Raw genomic sequence first — 26,883 nt, 5'->3', positions numbered from 1 at the left:
TTAAAATCGGGGAATAGTTTTAGGGTTATTTTAATATTTTTAAAATATATTAATCCAATATTGTAAAAATTTATGATTTTTATTACAAATTTATGATTTTTATTAAAATTTGAACACAAGTTATTGTAAAACATCACAAACTCTCCATTCAAATGATTGAATAACAAAAATAAAAAGTTTTTTTATACTTGCAATCTAAAAAATAATCGGGGTATATAAGATTAGGCGGAAAGTAATCGGATTAGGCGGAGAATAATCGGGTTACTGATTTTTTAGGGGATTAGTCATTAATCGAGGCGGATAGGGTGGGTCTAGCGATTAAGCGGGGAATAATCGGGGCTAGGCGGGGATTTTTAGAACAGGGAGTATAACAAAGAGTGATCTCTACTATATACAAGCATGTATATATATATGTAACCACAAAACATCGAACAACTTATTATCATAAGTCCAGAATCATGCAACAATAAGCAATAAGAATGATTTAGGGTGAGTCACCGTTATTATCTCCACCACCGTATCCGCTTCCATACCCTTCACCATATCCACTTCCATAGCCGGATCCATTTCCGCGGCTACCACCACCACCACCTCCTCCTCCTCCACCACCACCTCCGCCGCCTCTACCACCACCACCACTTCCATATCCAGAGCCGCTTCCATAACCTGACCCGTATCCGGAACCTCCCTTTCCGCCTCCACCTCCACCACCTCTACCGCCACCTCCACCTCCACCTCCACCTCCACCGTTTCCTCCTCCATAACCACTACCGGACCCATACCCTGACCCGTAACCACTCCCTGACCCTTCTCCTCCACCACCCCCTCCTCCTCCTCCTCCTCCTCCTCCTCCTCCACCACCACCTCCACCGTTGCCTCCCCCAGAGCCTGAACCATATCCTGAACCTGAACCGGACCCTCTACCAAGAGCTTTTGGTGATCTAGCTGCTAAACAGAAGTCAAAAACTACTAAAACCAAGAAAGCAGCTCCTAAGAACTTGAGGCTTCCCATGTTTACAACTTCTTTATTAAGAATGTCAGCCACAAATCAAGAGATCGTTTTTTGTAAAAGTTTTAAGAGTAAACGAAGCTAGCTAGAGAAGCCGTTTGTAGTGTAGAATCAATACGATGTTTTATGGAGAGAATGTTGGTCCGTGTAGGTATTTATAAGCAACCGAGGATAATGGAAACGTAAGAGTCACGTAACTTCTAGTAGCTTCCTTTGACCAATATGTGTGAACAATGGTGAATAAAGTGGGCCTGCAATTTCTTAGTGCTCTTGTAGGTGAAGATACAGCAATCGCCACTTCTCCAATACCATCCCAAATTATATTAATTATACATATATATATATCAGGCCCGGCTTAGCACATGTGCTAGGAATGCTAGGGCACAGGGTCTTAGTCTTCTAGGGTTCAATTTTTTTTTTTTTTTTTTCATAAAAAAAATTCCAACTTTTTTTATAAAATAACCAACTAAATAAAAAATTATACCTTAAAAATCCCAAATTTTGTTAAAAACAATATAAAAAATCCAAGTTTAAGAAAATAACATTTCTATAATTAAAAAAAACAATTATTTGAATACAAATTCGGTATTTTTTTTAAATTATAATAATAGACAAAAAAAAAAAATTTTGTCTAAGGAGCCTTAATTTCTTTGGGACAGATTTAGCACCGGGTCTCGTCAATAATTGAGCCGGTCCTGATATATATATATATATATATATATATATATATATATATAGTATTGGAACATGTGTCGTCTTCTTTACGGCTCATCTCTCTAATTCCAAATAGTAATTATATATATATATATATATGCTTAACAGATACGTGTAAATGTTTCGAATAGCACGATCCATCGAGCAACATTTCCATAAGTAGATGTTACGTATTATCATCTTTGGAAAAGAAAAATCACACGTCATAATGATATTCGTTAATGGTGTGTACACTGTACTTTTTCAAGTACGTGACCTCTCTTATCTGTTTTTCACCCAAGGGAGAGAAAGAGAGTTTTATTGTTTTGAATATGATGAAGTTGGGACTTTGGGACCTCCCACTTATTGGAATCGGCCCTATTTACATTTTACAGATACGCGTGAAGGAGGTCCATACTTGACTTTACTGAATTATTATTGGGTCTATTGGTTACTTATTATAAGAACCCCAATAGCCCGTTATAAAGTTAAGGCCTGACTAAAATATTAATTTGCTTAAACTCTAAAATATTATGAATTTTTTGGCCCAACGATTATCAACATGATTACATGAAAAGACAAACAAATTCTTTTTTCTTTTGGATAAAATAGATTTGTTAGAAAATGAGTAAAGAAAGACTGTCAAATGCATAACCCTATAATTAGTTTAGTGAAAAATGCAAGATAAAAGGAAAAAGTAGCAAGATTTGTAATTGTTTTTTACTTTTACAAAAACTTAATCGGGTAATCCATACACTAATCTGGTTCACGGTCAAGCATGTCTGACCAGTGACCACCATACCAATCTGAAGTTTGAACCAATAGTTGTCAATATACTACTGTACATTTCTTGAGAATTTTTGCGGTTTTATTGGAATTTTTTGTTGTTGTCGTTGTTCTAGTTCCTTAATAATATTTCATTAATAAATTGTTATTTTCGTGTTTTACGGCTTTATGGAAAACTAGACAGGGCAGGGTCCTACCCACGTGCGTTTTTAAAGAGCTGTGGACAATGTTTTTCTCTTTTCTATGTGTTGTAGGCAAATTAACGAGCCTCTTCTCTACTTTTTTTTTTTTTTTTTTTGATTTTAGTCTCTTCTCACCTCTTTCCTAACTTAAATAAATAAGTAATCCAGTTATCGGTACTAATTAGGGTAAACATAAAAAAATATAAACGCGTTTAGTAGATGATTTGCGCAAAAAAAAAAAAAGATCGTAAACTAAGTGGATAAGTGGTGACTGATGAGAATGTCGAATTTCGAGTGGTGGACTGATGATGTTATATCTCTAGTGTTAAGTTTTTTCCCTACTGTTAATATTATATAGTCATTTCTTTTAAGAAATAAACATATTATGCAGATTAATAGTATAAAATTTGACATAACATTCGTCTGGGAAAAAAAAACAAAGGAATAGTATAATCGATTTATCACCAGCATTTCAGAATTATCACCACGCTTTAAGAAAATCATTCGGTATTCGCCAATTCTGTAGTTTTTTCGTCATGACAAGTTATGAAACAGAGAAAATAGAGCTAGATGCATGATTTTTTGATATTTTATTAGTCCTATTTTAATCACCCTTTTCGCGAAAAACTTGGAAAATGATAAACTAGTAAAAAGTGAAGAATTCGACACTTTGCTCGCGCATGTTTCTAGAAAGTCAGTTTATAACTAATCAAGGTTAGATTATGTATGATTAGTAGGAAATTAATTATTGTTTAGGGATCTAATTGCCACTCAATAATTCATCACCAAGAAGTGCCTTTTCTTAAAAGACAATTCTAGAGGACGAAGGAAAGAACAACCACTAGTTGTATCGTAGCGTGTGACCCTCTTGCTAGATTGCTTTTTTTAGGCTTTCATAGAATAGATAGATCAAAACGCAAAATTACATTTCATGTATATATCAATTACTAGTTCTGCGTCTCTAGTCTCTATCTAACAAAAACAAGTACGCCGACTACTACACAAAATTGATTTAGATGTCAATGTAACTACATTATTGTAAGTGTACCCTACTCTAAATTTCGTCTGCTTGATTACTAGAAAACCTCATATGTATAGACTGATTATTTAGACTTTGGACTCTTAATTTATCGTATTGACATCGATTTTCAGCATTTCATGGTTAATAATTGGCCGTCTAGGAGTATAGGAATATGAAGTTTTGGCGTTATCTAGTGATACTTTATTTACGTAAGAGCTATATATTGATCAAAAACTATGTTGCATGGAAACTCTTTTCGAGGTCCGTTCGGAAACGGAAACTCTTCGAAAACACGAAAAACGTCACGGAAATGCGTTTCCTAAAAATCTATGTTTGGAAACACGGTGGAAACTCACGTTTCTAAAATGGAAACGCGACAAATCTTTTTTATTGACTTTGCAAACTTAATAAATAAAAGTTGAAAAAATTAAGATTTATAATACATATAACTAATTTTGGAAGACTATGAGTTTTAAAATTTTTTATCGACAAACTAGATTTGGAGACATCTTTATATGATCTACGATGAAACTAATGAAAATGAGAATGAAAATGTTGGTCTAAATTAACTATTTGAACTTGAACCTTTTAATCTTTTTTCTTTTAGAAATTTAGTTAACCTATTTAATATTTGATGTTTTGGACTTGTATTGTTTAATTAAACAATTTTTTATAGTTTTATGTTAATGTTATATATATATATATATTATATATGTGTATACGTTTCCAAAACGTTTCCAATCCCTAATTTTAGAAAAAAATCATTTCCCGTTTCCGAAATGTTCAGCTTCCACATTTCCGTTTACGTTTGCATGCAACATAGATCAAAAATATCTATTATAACTGTTTTGTATAAACGTTAAAACCAAAATAGAAATGTTGTAGAGGTAAGAAACAATAAGTTATGACAATCGATCTTACTCTTTTTTTTTTCTGTGCAACTCTATTGATTACATAATTATACAGAGTTTGTTACAACAAGCCAAAGCCAATTTTGCTAACGAGTTAGCCTCCACATTCCCTGATCATGGGATGAAGAGCAAGAGAAACTACTAAATAGATCAATACTGATATGAATATCTGTCAAAATGCCGTGAAGCTCCGTGATTAAAGCTTTTGAATTGATCGCTTTAACCAGAACCTGGCAGTCCGATTGAAGCCTCACATGTTTAGCTCCAAATTCCACTTAATAAAAGTAATTAGTGGACAAAATAGGAACTACGATAAACAAATTAGAAACAGTTTTGTTAGCATGTAAAAATGTATCAAATAACATAAATTTACAAAAACAAGAGCAATTAACAGTTGTAGACTGCATGTTATATTAGGTTAAAATTAAAAACGCAACTCTATCTATAAATTAGTACAAACAAAGTCGAACTTAAATTGCATTTTTAGTCAGGCTAACACATTTTTAGCATTTTTGTCAACTGAATGTATGTTGACATGACCAAAAAAAAATAAAATAAATAATAATAACAATTTGATTACTGAAGATTTGTTTATTACTTGACAACCCAACAAACTTTGTCGTGGATTGAAATGAGACCGCAGAGAAACGCCCATCTCTTGTTTCAATACAGCAACCAAACGACGTACCATGCATAATTCCTATCGACATTTTTCTTTTTAAAATATTTGTTTTTTTCTTGTTGTTACTTGTTGTGAATTTAACGTTTTGTTCTTGTCGTATACGTTAGGTTTGTAAAAACCATATTTCTGAAATTTTATGTGTGAAAAATAATTATATTTTCCTTAGAACATATCAACCATGCAATATTTGCACACAAGTACACAGTGGCATATTTTGTAAAAAAAAACAAAAAACATTTGTACCAAAGCATGCATTTAGTTACATAATCAAAAATATATTCAATTAGACATCTTTTTTGCCGAATATGATGAATAGTGAATTTTTTTAGGGAAGTAGATAATCTGAGAGCACACGTGTGGTCCAACAGGTTATGTGCACCACGTGCGAATAAGAATGGTCAGTTGCTTGTGTATGGTTCGGACAGCGGCACACGACAGGCTGCCCGTCATGGCGGAACTAGAACAATCTTGATTTATATAACACACGATTGTTGTGTATTTTTGCATATATATAGAAGACATTTTTATCAAATAGCCAAGTGTCTAAATCCATAAGATTATTGTGTGCAGGAAGATATTTTACGTTGAGTTTGTTACGATATTCAACAAAGAAACTTGCAAAAGTCACCATTCCGTTAAAACTTAAACGTGAAAGTTTATTTTGCATAATTGCATCATTTGGAACTTAAAAAAGTTTGATCGGTTGATCCTAGGAAAAAAATGCTTGATTAACTTAATGAGTACATACGTTCTTCAATATATTGATACCAGTTTGTTCAACCATTGGGATGCAACTACTATATTGGTGTTGTTGCGACCGTCGGAAATGCTGGTATCACAAAGGTTCGCGTAGAGTTTAGCTCAATAGTAATTATATATATATATATATATATATATATATATATATATATATATATATTAGGATATAGCAAAAATTTGAGAGAGTTGTATTTCGTTCAAGACATATCTACGAATATTGTGTTTGTTTATCTAGTGGATTCGTTTATGAACTTAATAAGTCTCTCTTTTTTTTTAAAGAACTCAAGTCTTGTGGATGTAGTTTTTTTTTTTTTTTTTTTTGCTAAGAATGTAAATATTTCATTAGAAAATGAAAAAATTTAGGAATTACAAGAATATAAAACTTATAGTTTGGTCCCATGGCAGAAAATAATTAAAAACATGGAAGCAAATATCAATCTTGTGGATGTAGTTGTATATCTCTTTTATTATTTCCACTTATCTAATTTCATAAGATTTTTTTTTATATAACTTTTTCCCCTTATTTTGTCGCTTTCTTTTTTCTCTATTTTGTCGATAGATAGTAGTGAATAGTGATCATAGCTAGAACCACTAGATTATGACTAACTTTTCCATTTTGTATATATTAAGTACATAATGATATAATTACCCAATGTTGACCTGTTAAATTTAATGCAATACCTATTTTATCAAGATTATTTATTTATTTACACGTTTTTTTTTCAAAATGACACATTTATCGACTATTTATGCTTTGTAATCCTAAATTACTATCAATGTCTTGAGGGTTTTCAAACTATGGATTTGTTAAAACCCTTCTTAGACAATTTATGCTTTATAAACTAGTTTTTCTACACAAGTCCATCAAAATTTAGGAAACCTTCTTAGATAAATTTTAAAAACTCTTTCACCAAACATAGTTTGTGAAGTTTTCTTATGTTTACATCCTAGTATATATATATATATATATTTGTAGTGCTTTCAAAGTTAACACTTCCATCTAAGTTAATGATCATGGAAAATGTGTACAGTGTATTTAAACCGACAACTAAGTGACTTAAATAGTTGACAAAACAAAAAAGTGATTGGAATAAGACCAATAAATAGTCTTTATTGACAATCAAAATAAAGAGGTTAACAAAAAGCAGCTTAAAGCTCATAGTGACATTATTCACAATAAGAGTCTATGACTACGCCAAAATCATTTAATCCATGTGCTCTTCTCTTTTTCGTTTTCTTTCTTTTTGGTGGACAAAATTTATTTTGACGAACACAATTGTCCTTTCCCTCGTAATATTATGACTACATCAATCTAAGATTAAACCAAAAATTAGTTTTCATTTGAATACTCACCTCGAGCAACGCAATATTTTAGGCTATTATATGCACTTCCTACTATTAAATACTCACTTTGCACCTATTCACTGCTATTCAAAATTATGCTTTGAAAAAAAGTAATTTAGTTTCATTATATTTTAAAATAGTTTTAATGACTATTACAGTATGTATATAACTTGACACATCAAAATATATAAACTTTTAGACTTTAAGCCCAAAAATAAAGTCTATTCCTTCTTGTTAAAAATATTTATTTATACTGTATGTAATAAATTCTTCAGACCTTTTCTTCTCTGTTTTCTTTTGATGTAATAAAATTATACTGTCAAGTTCAAGTAGTTAACCGGATTTCTGTACTACATATTTTCTGAAGTATATCTATTCAAAGATTTTCATTGTCTACCCAATTGAATGCATCACATGTGCAACCAAAATATAAGTGTTGGTGGGGTTTAAGGGTTTTGTACAAGTATTGAGAAAGTTGGAGATAATGTAAAAACCATATGACATGTGTCAGAAAACATTATGTTTCATGAATTTCCTTTTTTATTTTTTTGGAAATTTGGTATTACTATTCCTCCAAATACTAACAGTTTCACCAAAATCAGTGCCTTTTGGCCGACCAAAAACAAAGAAGAAGATTGAAGTGCCTTTTTTCACCTTTTTCGTGTATCCGAGTAGTAAGTAGTAAAAGAATCAACCGAAAGAGAAAAAAAGCTGGCCAAAAAAATACAGTGGTCGATTATATACCCTCTGTGCAAAATGAATCACGTGAGTCATCATGTTCATGTCTTTCTCAACCATGTGATTGCGTTAACTCTCTAGATTTTTTTGCATCCCCAAAATCTAACCACATACCAAAATAAACCCCGATACCATTTACAAAAGAAGAAAATAAGTGTAGTCATAACAGATCTCCATAACAAAGAGAATTCAGTTCCAATCACCAACCTAGCTTCTTCAAACATAACAAAACAAAAACTAATTATACTCTCCATTGTTGCCTTTTGCCATATCATTAATTCACCAAACACTTAAAACATTAAAATCGATTTTGTCATTATGTCCACAGTTGTTATCTTAATCAACAAGTATTGAAAACACAACAACCTAATCACAATCTCTCAAATGTGCTTCCACGATTATCAAGAAACTGAAATTTATTACGGTTACAGAAATCAATCTTTCTCCTTCTTGGCACTATTTTTGGTAACAGAGAGATTCAAGAAAATAAGGATATACATGATGAAATGGTAAATAAAGTTGAATAGTAAAATATTCAAACAACAAACAATACAGTGAGAAGAATAATAATGGAAAAACAGTTTTTTTTTTTTTAAATGAAAAAAATTAAAAGGACAGTTTGGCCAACTAACCAAGCATGTGTGTTTGTCCCCCATCATGACCTGGCGGCGGCGGCGGAGGAGAAGAACTGACGGCGGAGAGAATCGCAGTCATAGTACGAATCTGCATCTCCATGGCAGCTATATAATCAGTAGTTTCTTCTAAAACCACCGGTAATGTTTGTTTACGGCAACCGGGAACTAACCGGCTCAGAAGTTTCACTTTCCTCTGTACAGCTGGCAAACCTTTAGCCTTCAGCCTCAAAACCGTCGCTCTCTGTTTCTTTGACCTGATACTCCCGGTGGTTAACGTCGTCGTCGTCACCGGATTTGAGATTCTCTGCCGTTTCTGCTTCCTGAATTTGAGTTTAACAGCTTTTGAGAGTATCGCTCGACTCCATAACGTTTTACCTCTCGCCGCAACTGCTAAAGCTCTATCGGCGACTTCACGCACAGCTCTACCGCCACGTGGAACCGAAGACGACGATGACGAAGATGGTTGTTGACTGATTCGTAGCTCTTTTAAAGCACGAACTAGCTTCGTTGAGTAGATCTGTTGCTGCTTCTCCGATCTCCATTTCTCCAACGATGTCGATGGTGACGGAGATGAATCAAGAGACGTCGGCGATGATTTCTTCTTCCGCTTACGACGAGAACGATCGGAACTAGAGCTCGTCGTCGGATGAAGAAGCTGAGGAGTCATCGAATCCATAATCGCCGATCAAATCTCAGCGAGTTTTGGTTCGATGAGATCAGAATCAGAAGCTGAATTCGAACTGTTGGATCGGAATCGAGGATCTGTGTAGAAGAAAACGAGAATCGAGAGATGAAGAAACGGGGAAGAGATTAGAGAGATGTGATTAATAATTTACCTCAAGGGGGATGGAGAACGGAACGGGACGGAGGAGAAGGTGGGAGAGATGAGGTGTCAGAAAGGGTGTGGAAGAGGAAGACGAATCCTTTCTCTTTCTTTTTTTTTTTTTAAATTTTATTTTTAACAAAAGAGGAATGAAGCAAAGAATCGCATTTTTATACACATTGTAACAGAAAAAATTACTGTCGTTCCTTTCTTTCTTCTCCTCCCATGTGATGTGCACTATCCTGTTAGAATTAATTATTGTTATCCTCTTCCTACTTTTTCCTTATTTTATGTTTTTTAATTCCATAATAAAATTACTGTTGTTCTTTTCTTCTCCCATGTGAAGCTCTCGTAAAGCACAAATTAATTATGATCATCTCTTTTTTTTTTTTTTTTTTATAAAACTAGTGATTTCTATTTTTTTTATAATTAACGTTTTCTCATAGATTAAATAATACACGTATTTATGTAAGCGGTTCGGAATGTACTGTTTTGATAATTATCCATCAAAAAGTGTTATTAAAAATATTACTTTTAGTTTTTTTTTTTGTATTATTTTTGTGTACTAATTTTTCTTTTTACACTATTTCGTAATAATTTACCGTTTTAATTTACAATTTTTTTATTACCAATCGAATTTTATATTTTATTTTTATTTGATCTACCGTTTTCTTTTACTTAAAACTTTGATTGTTAGCTACGAACAAAAAACTTATTTTTTCATTTCTAGTTTTTTGTATAGCTTAATTTTGGATTCAATCAGAAAATAATAAGATTTTAAGATCCATATATATAACTTTGGACTAAACTAATATTATTTGGTGTGGTTTCGGATCTAAAAAATTATGGTCCAAAACTTCTTAATATTCAAAAAAATAAAATAAAATAAAAATAGAAATAAGATCCATATTTTGTCAATTTTACCTTCTCATTTCTTTTTCAAGAGTTTTAAAATCAGAAAGCCCTATAGGAATGAATGAAAGACGTTTGAAAAAGACACGTTGGACCAAAGATTATTTGCCAACTGGGTTATGGATTTTCTCTGAGGCAGGCTTATAATGAAAGAAAAGAAAGCCCATAATTCTAGTATCAAGGCCCATTTTGTTTGATGTTTGCGGCCGAAAAAAACCCTAAAGACCTAAAATCACATGTATATATATATACGAACACTGGCGGCGATGCCTAAAACATTCGATCTCTCTAAGCTAGTTTTAGTTTGCTGTGTTTTTTTTTTATGTTCACTTAAAATTGGTTTTTTAGCTGATTGGATTCGCCTCTCAGATTGAATTTCCTGTAGAATATTCAAATATCTATGGGATGATTCATTCATCGATTTTACTCGTGAGGCGATAGATTTTTGCAGGGGCGTTGAGTCGCTTCGTCTATGTTTTAACCAGTCTTAGCGAATAAGCTCGTGCTATATCTAATCACTAATCGTTTTTTGTTAAAGCTTATTAAGGATCCTATGATGGCATGAAATCTTTGAGACCTGATTTTTATTGATGAAAAGCTATAAGCATTTTTCGCTGAGGATCCTTATCAAATTTTTGTATTTGTTTTGATTTTTGATCTGATCTAGGAAGGAAAAGATGATGAATATGCACTGGGCTCTGAGTTGTTGATTGACATTCAACTTCTTTTTGATGGATAATGCAGCCTAGAAAGCTTAATCTGATTTTTTTTTCATTAGTAACTCCCAATTTTTTAGTAGAAATATTTCATAATTAGATCTTGAATCCATATAACGAGCATCTAGTCCTGCATAAGTAATATTATGAGTCCAATTGCTTCATGACTAAATCTGCAAATCAAATCCTTATATCTTTTGACATGGTTTGATACTAAAATTTTATAAAGAGTAAAATAATGGCTTCATACTCACGAAGAGTTGTCCGAAAGCGCATGTTAAAAAGAAAGAAACTAAGCAAATTCTAGTCAAAATGTCAAAATTCTTAGTAACCATACTTGACAATCATGGCAGATAAATATAGAAACGAGAGTTGTGAAAAAGGCTAAGTAAGACAGCATAAATAAAAGAACTTATGATTAGAAGCTTGATGTTACATTCGACAATAGTATGGTTACACAGCTATGTTACATTACAGACTTTTACATAACAATGAGATAAGCAAAACGGCACCAGTCTTTGACAAACGTCAAGATGTAAAAGACCAACTCATCAGAACAGAACTATGCAGACTTGAAGAGAAACACCAGAGTCAAACATAGCCGCTTAATACAAGAGATAACTCATTACGTACGATAATGATGTCGTTTTTTCATTTTTGTTTTTTTTTTTCCATATGTTGCCTAGCTTTTATTCATTCTAGGCAAAAGTCATATAACCAAGTAATAAGAAACATTGTTGTAAAATGTTTTTGGTTTTCAGTGTTCAAGAGCACTCCGTATAGAGACTGTTGTGTCTTGGGTTGTGTTGATGTGGCCTCTGGATATGAGGTCATGGTTCAAGAACACCACTATAACCGTGATGTCATCGTGAAAATGGCGTCTCACTTTCTTGTCAATCTTCCTTAGATCTGAATATCTCATCTCACGTTTCCTCGCTGCCTCGTGAAGAGCAGCTTTTATCAGTCTCTTTGCGCTTCCCTGAACAGAGAGCGAACACATAGTGCAACAAATCAATCATACATCTAAATAACTTGTAAATAATTAGGATTCTTATGAGTTAACTCAGTTATCTGCAATCTAAAACTTAATCCAGACCAAAAAGCCATACCGAATCAATCAAGGAAACTTAAACACGGATCCTTACTGTGAGGAACAGCAATATAATACTATGGGCAAACTAAGCACTTCAACCATTTGTCTAAGAGAGAAGTTAAGAAAGAAACTTACAGCACGGGGATGGTTATGAACAATCTCAACTGCTTTTTCGTTAGTCAAATGTTCCCATAGACCATCCGATGCAAAAATGAGAAACGAATCATTAGGATGCAGAGGATGAGAGAGTATGGTCGGTGTTGCAGACATCAATGGTCTCTTCATTGGCTCTGCAAGTCTGAACTTTTGACTGATTGGCTCCTTGTTAAATTCAGGCCGTTTCATGTACATGTCTCCTATAGACCTCGAAACCTATATAAACATTCAATCAAAGTTGTCACTAAACACACGGAATCATCAGAAAATCCTACGAGATCATAAAGAGGGTACAACGCATATTTAGTTTGCTTAGTGCATATGTATTTAGTTAGCTCATCATAAACCCTGCTTACAAAGTACCTCACTTAATCAGTGTTCCTAGGCACTGAATCCTGCTATTATGTGACCTAGCTATGTCTAAGTTTTTGCGTTTTTGGGGAACTAACAACACAATGGAAGTGCCAAGAAAATGGGAAACTACCTGAATGATGCCTTTAACTCTCCAAACTCCATGCCTGAACACAACGATCTGCGGGTCATCAGGATGTGAGTCCTTGAGTTCCCAACGAATATCTTCATTGTTGGCATTGTGTTCAGTCGACAGCTGAATAGCAGAGAGTCCACCACAGTTGCCTTTCTTTCCAAGAACAACCCGTGAATCTCCGAGGCTAGCCACGAAAAGAGTATTTTGATATATCACTCCAACTAAACAACAAGTGCCAACAGTTGCCAAATTTGGTATTTCTTGCCACAGCTCTGACACAATTGAAGCAAATCCTTCTTCGGTCGCATGAAAGGCCCTTTGTATTGTCTCTCTTGTCACAACTCCTTGTGTCTCCGCTGATATTTCTGCATAATCATAAAGCCTGAGCAATCAAAACATAAGAGAGGCTCAACCTCCTTTCATAATTACAGTGCACTCCTAGATGGCTTAAGCCTAGTAATAATTTATGACACTCCACCATCAATGCAAAAGCCAGAGACCCCTTATCTAAATGGCAAAGCACAAACACGAGTCCCATATATCAAACTACATTATACATAGGAGCATACTCGTATCTAAAGTTAAAAGTAAAGACTAAAGTGCCCAAAAGACTGTAGCACCAAACTTGCATTTAGCTCAACGGGAACCTAATTATACCCCAAAGAGATCAAAAAGTCAAAGTACCTAACTTTGTTGACCAATCACCATCTTCATCACCAAGATTTGAACAAAACTTCAAATTTACCCAAAACCCAATTCAAAACACTCAAGCTCGAATGTCAAAATGACGAATAACAGTGTCAATGAAGAATCGGATTACGAACCTCGAAAATGGTTAAAGAGATGATCACAGACATAACGAGCAGCTTCAGGACCACCATGACCATCGTAAACACCAACGAAAGTCCCGAAATTGCCGGATTCGATCTGGCTCTGATCTTCAAGAACCTGATTGGCTTGAATCACAGCCATGGAGAAATCTCCGCCGCAATATTTACCGAGATCACGAAACCAGAGAAGTCCGTCTTTGCCTTCACCACCGGTTCCACCAGAAACGCCACCACCACCACCCGATCCAGCTTCGGAATTATCACAGATGTGCCCGAATGGCTTGAAGCAGAGAGAAAACAGATTCATCAATGAACCTGACATTCAACATCTCTCGAGAACCCTAACCCCAAAACCCACTCCTCGGAACCGTGAGATTTGTTGGGTATTAAGGGTTCGATTCAAAAATTAGAGATAAAGGAGCGGGATTGGGTAATGGAAATGAGATCGGGAGAAGAGAATGATGGGAGAGAGAGAGAGAAAAGAGAAAACCCTAGGTCTTAATGGAAGGGAAGATGCGTAGGATAAGATGTTTAGGCGTATGATAAGGTGGGAGGCGTAAGATAGTAGTAGAAAACGAAGACGGACGTGTCTTGTCCGGTCGTAGAGGAACAAAGAAATTCTCGCTTGTAATTTTTTGTCTGATGAGGAGAGAGCGATCTTCCTTAGCTGTCCGACCATTTTCTATGCCTATACTATTACACAACTGTTGCCCAAATTTTAAATTTTTTTTTAACAAATTATAAACTATATTATAAAAATAAATAAAAGATGAAATGTTTGATATATAACTAATTAAATTAAACTTAATACAAATCTGAAATGTAACATATTTATATGATTTCAAAGTAAGGTATTTTGTGTTTTTTCTAATAAGAGTATTACTTCAGTCCATCACTATATCGAGTTCTTTGCATTATCATTTTTTTTTTTTACTCAAAAGACTTTCTACATACTTCTAGATGTAATGCATTTCACTTGTGCAAGTAAATCTTCACCAATCTATATCATTGAAAGTATATGTTTGAAGATAATTTCACTTCCACTACTCGAGAAAAGCCTTCCCACGCGGGTTTAGTTTCCTCCATTCACCAACATACGTTTAACTATGATATTTGGTTATGTCTAATTACACTAGATTGTGCGCTACTTTTGAGTCACTGAGTTTCGGGATCATGAAATGGGACTCTAATCGATATGCGTTTGATTAAGCACAAATGTATAATTTACATGTATAGTTGTTCTTTCGATCGACATTTGTTCTCTATTTATTTTTTGTTAAAGAAGAAACAATGGTAACATTTACATCTGAACTTTAGTGTAACATTCCGGTTTCAGGAATATGGTGGTGTATGCGGAGAGGTTTATAAGAATTGATTTGACCACCTATGTCACCAAAGTGTACTTATCTTTTCGGTCAACTGTCGTGAGAGAACTTCATAATTAAGTGTGCTTGAGCTGGAGCAATTTCAGGATGGGTGACCTTCCGAGAAGTGATTGTCGGAACTGTGTGAGTGAGGACAAAACACAGGGAAACATCATGTGGTGATTTGTAGGGTCGGTAAACAAGTCTTTAAAGACTCCCGGACGTAGCGGACCGACTGCCGAACAGGGATGGGGCCCATGGGCCCGAGAGAAGACGTGGGACCCACTGGTAAGGACGGTCGGGGCGTTACAAGTAGTATCAGAGTCGAACCCAGACGAGTGTGGAGTCAAGAGGGCTCACACCGTAGGGGGTGATGGTCTTGGTGCGCAACAAGGACGTTGCGATCTGTTAGTGAGGGTGAATTGTAACACTCTGGTTTTAGGAATGTGGTGATGCATGCAGAGAGCTTTATAAGAATTGATTTGACCACCTATGTCACCAAAGTGCCCTTATCTTTTCGGTCAACTGTCCTGAGAGAATTCCACAGTTAAGCGTGCTTGAGTTGGAGCAATTTCAGGATGAGTGACTTTTCCAGGAAGTGATTGTAGGAACTGTGTGCGTGAGGACAAAACACATGGAAAGATCATTTGGTGATTTGTAGTGTCGGTTAACAAGTTTTTAAAGTCTCCCAGACGTATCAGGCCGGCTATCGGACAGAAGTGAACCAATAAGCCCGAGAGAGAACGGAGGGGGCTCCACTGGTAGAAACGGTCAGAACATTACATTTAGTCTTTCGTTTACTATATAATAAAAAATGAACGTAAATTTAAAAGAAAAGCTCATTGTAGTTCACATTATAATATATTCTTATAATGTTTTGCTACTTCGCTCTAAAATTTTTTGACTATAATTGTGTCATTGATAAGTTTAAAAAAAATGAACTAGGTCAAATTAAACCATAAAATATCATACATATATTTTTGTTAAAGATAAAATATCATATTAAGACACAAATACCTCATACAAAAAAGAAAAAGAAAAAAGAAGTAGACATAGATACTACATAATTTATAAAAGAAGGATTTAATCCCAAGGAAAGCAACCATCAAACACGCCGGTCTTCCCATTCAACTTGCAAGGTCCATTTTTCCGTATTTTCCATTCGCATTTTTTGCAGCCAAACTCTTGAAATTCTTTGTCTCTACTCTGTTTGTAGATATCAAATTTATGACTCTCATTTCCCCAACTAAAGCTACAGAAAAACAAAGTCCTGCCGAAGATATCCGGAGTAAATCCAAACGACCACGATCCACCTGGTGCTAAACTCCGGTCTCCAAGATCATCGTCCCCTGATTTGCAGTGGTACCGTAGTGGCAAACCACCTCCAAGATCATTATAAATCACTACAGTCGTCGAGGCTCGGGACATAGTTGCACTCGTGAACATAATCACTACAAAGAAAGCTAAAGAATGTTTTAAGAGAACCCATAATTCGTCTAAATTTTTTTCTTTTCTTTTATCTTGGAAATGTCCAAGTATATGTTGATGACTATTTCATTCAAAATTGTTCAGTATTTATACTGTATCGGTAACATGTTAAAGCAACACTTTCCAAATTATGATCCATGTTTATCTTGACAATATACACTTTCCAAATTATGATCCATGTTTATCTTGACCATATAAACTTTCCAGTTTTATCCTTCTTTTTTCTGACACATATGAATTGCTTATTCAGCTTCCTCTAATTGAGTCGTATCCCTGTAATTGTTCCACTCATTACTCAGCACAATTACTCTACAATTCTGTATATAATCAGTTGTAATTAGGCATGACCACGGTTACGGTTATTACGGTTACGGTCGATTAACTGCCGGTTACGGTTATAATTTTTTTTAAACCGTAACCTTAACCACTATATATACGGTTAAAACGGTTACGGTTAAATATGGTTACGGTTACAACGGTTACGGTTAAATACGGTTACGGTTATTTGATGATTACGATACGGTTAATATCGGAGATAAAATCTTACGAGTTAACTAACTTTTTATAATACTTTTAATAAGATGAAAAAATATGTTATAAACCAAATTTTCTTCATTTTTAACAATATAGCATTAGAACATATTTGTTTGAGAAAAAAACCATTTTTCCTAACGTAAATTTTTAATGTGCGGTATCATTTACTTTTTTTAAAAAATCTTTATCTGAACATTCGATATTTGTTTTTGCATTATACGCAGCTACAATTATATTTTTAAAGTTTTAACTATGCGGTTAACCATGCGGTTAACCGTACGGTTAACTAACGGTTTTGACACGTTTACGGTTAATTAACGGTTACAGTTAGTATATTTTTTTACCGTAACTAATCTATTTTGACGGTTAACGGTTACAGTTTTTAACCGTTTTATATGGTTACGGTCCCGTTACGGTTGAGAAACGGTCCGGTTACGGTTCGAAATACGGTTACAGTTAGCTTTTGGTCGTGCCTAGTTGTAATCCTTCATATTAATATACAAGTCAATTCCATATATTTCATATTGACCTATGTGACATTCTCGATTATATTAAATTTGAATGTTCGGTTCCTAGATTTTTGATTATTTAATTTTGTTGTTATTGAAAAATTATATGTTTTATAAATAATTGAAAAATATAAGAAAACTATAACAATTGTTTTGTTCACAATTGCTCCAAGAAGATATACAAAATTATTGGGCAGTAGGAAGATTGAGGCCCATAAGTTGAGAAGATAATCGATTAACTTCAATGTGACCAGTAACTGTTGTAGCGTTTTTTTTAAGCAAATATAAAAATTGGGCCCTCTTTTTAGTCTGTAAAGATATAAAATCAAATTGGCTTATTACATTTGTTTTTTTTTGGGGCAAAATAGCATTTCATTAAAAACCTTAAACCATTTGTTAAAATCAAAATTTGTTATCTGTGGCAAGGTCCACCATCGTAGTTCGTCAATGATTTTATCCATTTCGAATGATTCTGATCGATGGAGTGAAATTTGATTCTCCAATGAATTTTGAACAAGGAGTGTTTGAGAACGGTAAACTGTTTATGCTTAACTCTTTCGTAAACCGGTTTGACTTAGTCCGGTTACTATGCTTTCAAGCTATTTTAATTTTTTTACTATTTATAATTTCTTTTTTTAAAACATTTGATAATTATAAATATACATCAGTCAGCCTTGTCACATACGCTTCTAACTACTCCTTCACTCCCGGTTAACACTTTGTAAGACGACAATTTTACAAACGCGGAAGAGAAAGCGTTGAAGAAGCGGTCTTGGTCAGCCGCAAACGCTTCGACAAACGGACGTGTACGTGGATCAGCTCCAATCTCCGAGTCAATTCTAAGATTTCCACGTCCCGCGATTGCATCATCGTAATAAGCTGTATCGAAGATCACTGAAGTTTGATCGTTGGGGACAAATGTGGCTTCCGCAGCTTGAGAAGTTGGAGAAAACTCTGGACAAGCCACACGCAAAAACGTTTGAAAACGTGGATCCATGTTCTCACTTGTCGCGTTTGCGTTATCGAAACGCGATAATACGTTGTTGCAATGTGTGACTCCTATCGTATGTGCACCTACAAGAGAAGAAATCTAATTATCTGAATTAAATATGCACTATAATTAATTCAGAGTCTTATTATAAGAAATAAGGAATAAAAGTTTATATACCCATGATGGCTACGGACTCTTCAATGGTCATGCCTTTGCTTGCAAAGAGGTTTAAGGTAGTGTCCACGTCAGCAGTGGAGGGAGGAAGCTTAGAGTCTGCCACGTGTTTGCTTGGAGTAGAGAGAGAGTCTTTTCGTCCTAATGGCACAGCGATGAGTGGACCTCCCGTGAGAGCCACGGCGTCTCTGGCGGCGAGGATGATGACGTCGGAGCATGAGACTTGCTTGGGACACTCAAGCTCCAGTGAGGTTTTGATAGAGCCAATCAGGTCCCTCTTTCTGATTCCGAAGTTCTTGGCTGAATCAAGCTCAGTGAATTGTTGGTCCCCACTTGGCTCGAGTAGGATTGATGCGTCACAGCCCTGTCACATAAGCCACATATTTTTGTTCCCGACAATTAATGATATTGCTGATGAGATGAAATAAATACCAAGAACAATTATCTAATTCGAGTTTTTCTCCATCTCTTTAGAAGAGTATGGAAACCAAAATTTGCGACTTATCTATGTCGGAAAAAAAAACCTTTATAAAAAATGTTAATATTGTGGATTATAGTATAAAACAGTGAATTTCATGCATGTATTGTATGTACTGTCCATAAATTGTATATTTGTATTAACTCAGATTAGCATGTGATCATATCCAGATATCCAATACTCGACCATTATATATGTTTTTCGTACGTATCCGATTGATTAATCAATTAATGTTGCTATATTTAACCAAAAAATTAAAACAAAATAATAATGTTGCTATTTAGCTTATGATTTAGTTTTTGGCAACATGCCTATAAATTTAAGCTAAATATAAACATTAGTATGATTATGAAGAATAAAAACATGCCTATAATTTTAGACACAAACCCATTATATTCCCATGTTGTAAATGACATGATGTGCACTTAAATATGAAACAACATTATCCATTCGTCACATATAGTCCACAATGGACCGTGACATGTTTAACTAATTAAAGTGACATCTTGTTTATTTATTTTTTAATTAAAATTTCCGCATCTTGTTGTCTTCTAAATTTATCGTTAACATGCAAGAGAAATTACGTAGTTGGCAAAATTTTAAAATTGTGTATAAAGCATATCAAACTTTTGTTTGTTATAAAAACAAATTTTTTTAAAAAACGAAAGCTCATGTTAGAAAAAAAAAAACAAAAACGAACGTCTAGTTTTCGTAATATTATTGACGGAATAATCATTACATAATTGGCGATCCTAATCATGATATCTGGATACGTTTATTCACAAAGTGTATAAATTCGAATCCCAAACATAAATTGAGAATTTTCTTAGAGTGAGAATGAGAGATGGATTTGGCTAGAGGTAGAGAACCTGAACTTGGCAGTCATGAAACATAAGCCTTAGCAAGGCTGCAGGAGAAGTAGGGTCAAGTATAAACATTGATGAAAGAGAAGATCTCACGATCTCTTCGACTTTAGGACAAGTCTTCTCGTAGTAACTGTAAGATAATCCTTCATAATTCGTCTCCGCTTGCTCACCATTAATGGAGCTGCATATCAAGCTCATGACAAGAAAACATGATGCAGCTGCGGATTCTGCAACTTTGCTCTTTGGTTTCATCGCTTTTTCTATTGTTTGGAATGTGAGGTAATTAAAAGAGAAGATGACTTGTGTATTTGCAATTGGAAGTGTATGTATAAATAGGAAACTGAAGCTAGAGCCCCCGTGACATTAATTATCCCAACCGTAAATAATTATTTTAAGAACATGAAATTGGTTTGGAATCACAATTAGTTTTAACCGATCGGTTATTGATTATTTTTTGGTTGAGTTTGGTTATCCCCTCGAAGTCTCGATTCATTATACGAAACCAGATTGCTAGGTTTACTTATGTCTAATGTCATTTGTGCGTGATTTATAAAATTTTGTTGTAAGCGATGTGACATTAGTTAAGACAACCAAGTAAACCAACAGTAAGTACCGCCCGAAAATTGGTATTAATTTAAAGTCTACTATATTTCCGGTTAAGTTGGTTAAAACTTAAAAGTTTCAGAACCGAATATATCTATATTAATACCAACAGTGTTATATTTTTTTTTGGTTTCAGTATAGTTGCATGAGTATATATATTAATATATGGGAATTGAAATCACGCATTTGCTTACATAAAAGTAGCGAACCGGTTTGGTTCAATAAATGGTTATAGGTAACAGTTGACGAAGAAGACAAGACAGAGAATATGGGTAAAGCAACATGCATGGATAATGTGAACAGTTAGGTTGATTTTCACGTATGCATCATATACTACACACATATATTATCTTATTATCTATACACATGTAAATTAATGTATTATGATCTATAGAGAATCAAATTTGGGAATTTTAGCCATCTCTTTAAAGTACTTTTCTTATACTATAATGCTTGATTAAAATATTTTAACAACATACAAATTAATATATGATAATGTGGCATCTTGGTTAACTTGAATTAAAACAAGCAAATAGTTAAAAAATTCTTGAATTTAAGTGAAACGTGAATTAGTTATATAATTTTATCATCAATCATTGGCCTAAAAGGCTAAAACGTGAGAAAATAGCCAAAAATAATGGCCTAGCTAGACCAAAAAAAAAAACATTCATTACTTTCAATCGTAAATGCAAGGCTCATGTATATATTTCAGAAAAAATAATATAAATCAGATAAGCCTTATCTATAGACTATAAGGTATAAATAATGGAATATAATCAAAATATTCAGAGAAAGAACCCAACAGAAAAAATATAGACACAAAAGTGTAGGGTTTAGAAGAAAAAGACGAGTAGATTCTAGAGACTCCAGAGAGTAATATCGGTGGAACTCATTAATACGAATCTGCGGTGAAATTAATGTCCCTAGCTGTTTTCCCAAATGTGGATCAACACTGTGACTTCACTATTTCCCTTCGTCATCCTAAACTCTCCTCATGCTTTCTCTTAATTCTCCGTGTTTTCTAATTAAGATCCGCAATAACATACAATGATACAAAGGCCCACAAGTGTAGGAGAGTGTCCGTTAATACTTGATAGTAATTGTAGAAATATGGGAACTAGTATATATTATACGAAAGAAATAACTTTAATTTAATTTAATGTCAACCAGAGTGCTAAACTTTCACAACTCACAAGTAGCATCAAAGTTGTAGCTTTCTTTTCCTATGTTCCCATTCATCATCAAGTTTGAGGTTTCTGGATTCGTTAAGGACAAAATATATCCTTTATTATCTGACTTTCTTTAAGTGAATACATTGGTCCCACGATTACCAGAGCTAAATAAATAATACTATTTGCCAACTTTAATTGCATTAATATGTTGAAAACGACTAATAACTTACGTGTCGAATGTGAAGTTGTGAACCATAAAAAGAAAAAAAAAAAGAGAGAAGAAGTTGTGAACCATATACATTTGAAGATTATATATATCACTCCCAATCCCATACTGATGATCGAATAATTAAAGTTTTGCGACAACTTTTATCGTATATTATGGAGAATGCATAAATCCATTGATTTCTTTTTTATCATTTAAGATTTCCAATACTGATGTTTTTGTATGGTATAAGAAATGATGACAATAATTGACGTTTTACTGGTGGATTGGTCCTCTTGGGATTCTAATGGCCCCCGAGTAAGGTACTTCTTTTGATTACCGTTAGTTAATGAATGAGCGGCTTATACACATTGTATCATTTTACACAACAATCACTATTTTTTTGTTTCTCTGATTAATTACCAAAGATAGAAATATACTTCAAAAATATTTATCGTCCATTAATCAATAATAAATGTCTAAAAATAAAAACAAAACATTCTAAGTAAAAACCATTTCTTCCTCCAAAATCCCTTACCTCCCAAAACTAAACAAACACAACAAACCACCCTAAATTTAAAATCCTGTTTTCTTAAATTAAACCTCTTCCTTCACCAATATAATCTCTTTCTTACAACCCCATTCCAAAAAGAAAACTAGAAACCCCAAGAAAAAAAGAAAGAAAGAAAGATGGATCATATAACAAGAATGATCCTTGTCCTAACCCTAGTTGTAATGTCCGTATGGGGTTCGGACGCATCAGCAATGCAAAAGACGAAATTCGACGCACCGCTTCTAACTGAAAAAATCGCAACAAATAGATCGATAATTGTTGATATCGAAGGCAAAGGAGACTACACTTCGGTTCAAAAAGCCATCGATGCTGTCCCTGTTGGTAACTCCAATTGGATCATCGTCCATGTCCGTAAAGGAATCTACAAGTATGTATACTTTTAAGAGGTTTAACCATTTATATTATTCGATATGCCTAAGCCATGCTAGCTATGTGTTAGTAAACTAATAGCTCTTGACTCTTGTCATCAAACACTCGATTTTTGCTATACAATTATGGATTTATGTAATTAATTAGGACATTTCTGATTTTGAATTTGTTGATTTATATAGGGAGAGGGTGCACATTCCGGAGAATAAGCCGTTCATATTCATGAGGGGTAATGGAAAAGGAAAGACGGTGATCGAATCTTCGCAAAGTTCGGTTGACAATGTTGCTTCAGCCACTTTCAAAGTCGAAGCTAATCACTTTGTCGCTTTTGGTATCAGCATCAGAGTACGTATAATAATGTAGATTTTCAACTTTTGTTTTCTTTTAAAATTATGTCAATTAATGACATCTGTGTGATGAATATACAGAATGATGCACCAATCGGAATGGCATTCACGTCGGAGAACCAATCGGTGGCAGCGTTTGTGGCTGCTGACAAAGTAGCATTTTACCATTGTGCGTTCTACAGCTTACACAACACTTTGTTTGATAACAAAGGTAGACATTACTACCATGAGTGTTACATCCAAGGCTCCATCGACTTCATCTTCGGTCGCGCAACTTCCATTTTCAACGTGCGTATTTCCTCACTATACACATTCTCCAAAACATTAGCATAAAAGAAAATTAATTCCAAATATTGTTACAGAATTGTGAGATATTTGTGATATCGGACAAGAGGGTGAAACCGTACGGATCAATCACAGCACACCATAGGGAAAACGCAGAGGAAAATACTGGTTACGTGTTCATAAGAGGCAAAGTGTACGGAATTGATGAGGTTTACTTGGGCCGAGCCAAAGGACCTTATTCCCGAGTCATCTTTGCCAAGACTTACTTGTCCAAGACCGTTGTGCCTGATGGTTGGACCAACTGGAGTTACCACGGCTCAACCGAGTTAGTCCTTTATCAACTTTTTAAACCTAATCTAGACAAGTTATTAATTAATAAACTAATATTCTTGAAATTTGATCGATCAGGAATTTATACCATGGGGAGTATAAATGTCATGGACCAGGAGCTGAGAGGCAAAAAAGATCTGATTGGGCCAAAGAGCTAACTAAACAAGAAGTTGAGTCTTTCTTGTCCATTGATTTTATTGATGGCACTTCTTGGCTCCCTGTTTGGCTTCAGCAAAAGTCTTAGAATTCCTTATGCTGTCGCGTTTGGCTTTTGGCATTTCGCGTTTTGGTGTGGCTTGGAAAAAAAAAACAACATACGAAGAAAGAAGAGTATTTCATCTTTTCTTCGACGGTATACTATACGAAATAGTTTTCTCTTATTTTTTTTTGTACTTCTACTCTAAAATGTTCTTAGAGTGATTGGAAACTCTTATGCTGTTTGCAAACATTATATAAGATGGTTTCCGTTTTAATAACATATGTAACCTAAAGTTGAAATCATATAAATTAAAAATATTTTCCCGAACGATTAGAGAATAAATGTTGCAAACGAAAGTGAATATTGGTAAATGGTTTTAAAAATTTAAGTATAGTTTTTCATACATAGTAAAGCGCAAATTAAGGAATATAAAATATGATATACTTTTCTTTTCGTATGACTTGGTACATAAGTAACTAGCCCTAGCTTAGTTCAAGCCAAGAATAGATTTGGTATGAACAATGTATGAACAATTACTGGAATTTAAAATCCACCACCAGAACCACCACCACCACCGAATCCTCCACCAGCACCTCCGCCAGCTCCTTCACCAAAGCCTCCGCCCGATCCTCCACCAAATCCTCCGCCAACACCTCCACCGTGACCTCCGCCTGCACCACCACCACCACCAAATCCTCCACCAGCTCCTCCACCAACACCTCCTCCTGCACCACCGCCGAATCCTCCACCTGCACCTCCACCAGCACCGCCGCCAGCTCCCCCACCAAATCCGCCTCCGGCACCTCCGCCAGCACCGCCGCCTAATCCCCCACCAGCACCACCTCCAATTCCTCCACCGGCACCTCCTCCAGCACCACCACCAATACCTCCACCAGAACCTCCTCCGGCACCACCACCAATACCTCCGCCAGAACCTCCTCCGGCACCACCACCAATACCTCCGCCGTGAACCTCCTCCGGCACCACCACCAATACCTCCGCCGTGGCCTCCACCAGCACCTCCTCCGAGTCCTCCACCAGCACCTCCTCCGGCACCACCACCAATACCTCCGCCGTGGCCTCCTCCTAGACCACCACCTCCTCCTGCACCACCACCACTACCTCCACCAGCACCTCCTCCTAGACCACCACCAGCACCTCCTCCGGCACCACCACCAATACCTCCACCAGCACCTCCTCCAGCACCACCACCAATACCTCCTCCTCCAGCACCACCACCTATACCTCCACCGTGGCCTCCACCAATGCCACCTCCTAAACCACCACCATGGCCTCCACCTATACCACCACCAAAACCTCCACCGGCACCTCCACCGCCACCAATTCCTCCGCCAAAACCTTTCCCACCACCAAAGCCACCGCCAAGTCCACCACCACCACCTCCTAATGTCTCCTTCTCAAACCTCCTACTCTCCACAATTCCAATCACCGCCACTACAAGCATCAAACCCAAAAACCCAAACGATACTTTCCCCATATCTTTTAAATAAGTGTTGTAGTATCGTGTGATTCAGTATACAATTGTTGTAGCTCACTTGACTAAGCCGCTAACACTATATATAGTAAGTACAAAGAACATTTATGAGATATGGTTGAGAGACCTTCAAGCTCTTTTTTCATACCGCGTTTCTCCGCATGTTCTCATGTCCCAATCTTTCATGTTCAAATTTTCTACGAAGCAATTAATGAGTGACACCAAGTGCCTCTTTTTATATTAATCTCCCTCTATTCCTATCATAAACTGTCATCCTTTATTTAATTCCATGTGCGCCTCTAGTTTACGTACTGAATATTGAATACAGCTTATAAGTTGTAGGCTTGTAGCGACACTCTCTCCTTTTGTTCGTATTATTTATACTCTAATGTGTTTTCTAACCAATTGAATTGATGAAATAAGGACTTTTGTAGAATAAGAACGTGCAGAGAAAACTCAAAACAAATACTAGCTTGATCAGGAGACACTGTGGGGGAAGGTGAGGATGTGTAATGAAATTTAAGAATATCGTACTCTTTTACATTTAGAGCTTCTCAACTACTTTGGATTTGGTAGCCACATTCAATGCAGAACTCCCACACTATCATTTTCATTATTCGCTCTAGCAAGTGAGTCTACGAATATAAGAGCACCCTTATCCATGGACTCTTAGATGAATCTTAGCCAAATCTTAAGCTAAGATTTGTGAAGAAAGAACTCTTATATAAGAGCTTTTAGGTTTATATTTAAGCTTTTTCTTCACAAATCTTACCTTAAGATTTGGCTAAGAACCCATGGATAATGGTGGTCTTATGCCCTTATTTGACTTATGCATAAGAAAACAAAAATTGTAAGAAAAATATTAATGGTATATATCTATAGTGTAGTTTTGAACCCATGATAAAAACTTCTGTAAAATAAATTGACCACAATCGTCCTGTGTAGTAAGTAAATGTATCATTTATTAAAAAAAATAAAAAAATGTATCATTTATTTACATTTCCTCTTCTTCGTCGTTGTTTCTGTTTCCCTTATGTAATCATCTAGATCATTTTTTTTTATATAAAGAACCATCTAGATCATATTCAAATCATAAGTCAACGTTTATTTTTTTTTCCGAAAG

General features: G+C 35.1%; 7 protein-coding genes across 8 annotated transcripts; 1 reads left to right on the top strand and 6 right to left on the bottom strand.

Annotated features, from left to right (window-relative positions):
* Nucleotides 1-366: 366 nt before the first annotated feature.
* On the bottom strand, nt 367-1,268 carry LOC9319110 (glycine-rich cell wall structural protein 2). The gene has a single exon (XM_021033570.1). The coding sequence runs from the start codon at nt 1,010-1,012 to the stop codon at nt 485-487; it is 528 nt and encodes a 175-aa protein (XP_020889229.1). The 5' UTR covers nt 1,013-1,268; the 3' UTR covers nt 367-484.
* A 7,255-nt stretch (nt 1,269-8,523) lies between these two features.
* Nucleotides 8,524-9,737, bottom strand: LOC9319109 (transcription factor bHLH147). The gene is made up of 2 exons (XM_021033556.1): nt 9,597-9,737; nt 8,524-9,522 (listed from the first exon to the last, which is right to left on the bottom strand). Exon 2 carries the CDS (start codon nt 9,434-9,436, stop codon nt 8,753-8,755), a length of 684 nt encoding a protein of 227 aa, XP_020889215.1. The 5' UTR covers nt 9,437-9,522; nt 9,597-9,737; the 3' UTR covers nt 8,524-8,752.
* Nucleotides 9,738-11,610: 1,873 nt separating this feature from the next.
* On the bottom strand, nt 11,611-14,345 carry LOC9319108 (probable protein phosphatase 2C 42). Its single transcript, XM_021033513.1, has 4 exons — nt 13,772-14,345; nt 12,945-13,312; nt 12,440-12,676; nt 11,611-12,190 (listed from the first exon to the last, which is right to left on the bottom strand). The coding sequence occupies exons 1-4, from the start codon at nt 14,097-14,099 to the stop codon at nt 11,969-11,971; spliced, it is 1,155 nt and encodes a 384-aa protein (XP_020889172.1). The 5' UTR covers nt 14,100-14,345; the 3' UTR covers nt 11,611-11,968.
* A 1,879-nt stretch (nt 14,346-16,224) lies between these two features.
* Nucleotides 16,225-16,675, bottom strand: LOC9319107 (S-protein homolog 2). Its single transcript, XM_002882995.2, has one exon. It carries the CDS (start codon nt 16,585-16,587, stop codon nt 16,225-16,227), a length of 363 nt encoding a protein of 120 aa, XP_002883041.2. The 5' UTR covers nt 16,588-16,675.
* Nucleotides 16,676-18,195: 1,520 nt separating this feature from the next.
* Nucleotides 18,196-20,672, bottom strand: LOC9321253 (peroxidase 29). Its single transcript, XM_002882994.2, has 3 exons — nt 20,185-20,672; nt 18,841-19,201; nt 18,196-18,746 (listed from the first exon to the last, which is right to left on the bottom strand). Exons 1-3 carry the CDS (start codon nt 20,431-20,433, stop codon nt 18,337-18,339), a joined length of 1,020 nt encoding a protein of 339 aa, XP_002883040.1. The 5' UTR covers nt 20,434-20,672; the 3' UTR covers nt 18,196-18,336.
* A 2,109-nt stretch (nt 20,673-22,781) lies between these two features.
* On the top strand, nt 22,782-24,592 carry LOC9319106 (probable pectinesterase 67). Its single transcript, XM_002885140.2, has 5 exons — nt 22,782-23,102; nt 23,287-23,449; nt 23,533-23,739; nt 23,814-24,061; nt 24,145-24,592. The coding sequence occupies exons 1-5, from the start codon at nt 22,852-22,854 to the stop codon at nt 24,308-24,310; spliced, it is 1,035 nt and encodes a 344-aa protein (XP_002885186.1). The 5' UTR covers nt 22,782-22,851; the 3' UTR covers nt 24,311-24,592.
* Nucleotides 24,593-24,793: 201 nt separating this feature from the next.
* On the bottom strand, nt 24,794-26,000 carry LOC9321252 (glycine-rich cell wall structural protein). Of its 2 annotated transcripts, XM_021033546.1 has the most exons (4): nt 25,511-25,994; nt 25,424-25,447; nt 25,238-25,345; nt 24,794-25,200 (listed from the first exon to the last, which is right to left on the bottom strand). In XM_021033546.1, exons 1-4 carry the CDS (start codon nt 25,761-25,763, stop codon nt 24,809-24,811), a joined length of 777 nt encoding a protein of 258 aa, XP_020889205.1. In that variant the 5' UTR covers nt 25,764-25,994; the 3' UTR covers nt 24,794-24,808. The 2 variants fall into 2 exon arrangements, with proteins under 2 accessions (XP_020889205.1, XP_020889203.1); XM_021033544.1 differs by having other exon boundaries at nt 25,424-26,000.
* Nucleotides 26,001-26,883: the final 883 nt, after the last annotated feature.

Source organism: Arabidopsis lyrata, assembly GCF_000004255.2.
Source record: "Arabidopsis lyrata subsp. lyrata unplaced genomic scaffold ARALYscaffold_3, whole genome shotgun sequence".
Lineage (NCBI taxonomy): Eukaryota > Viridiplantae > Streptophyta > Magnoliopsida > Brassicales > Brassicaceae > Arabidopsis > Arabidopsis lyrata.
The sequence above is the reverse complement of the archived record's forward strand: the minus strand, read 5'-3'. Positions and strand labels throughout refer to the sequence as shown.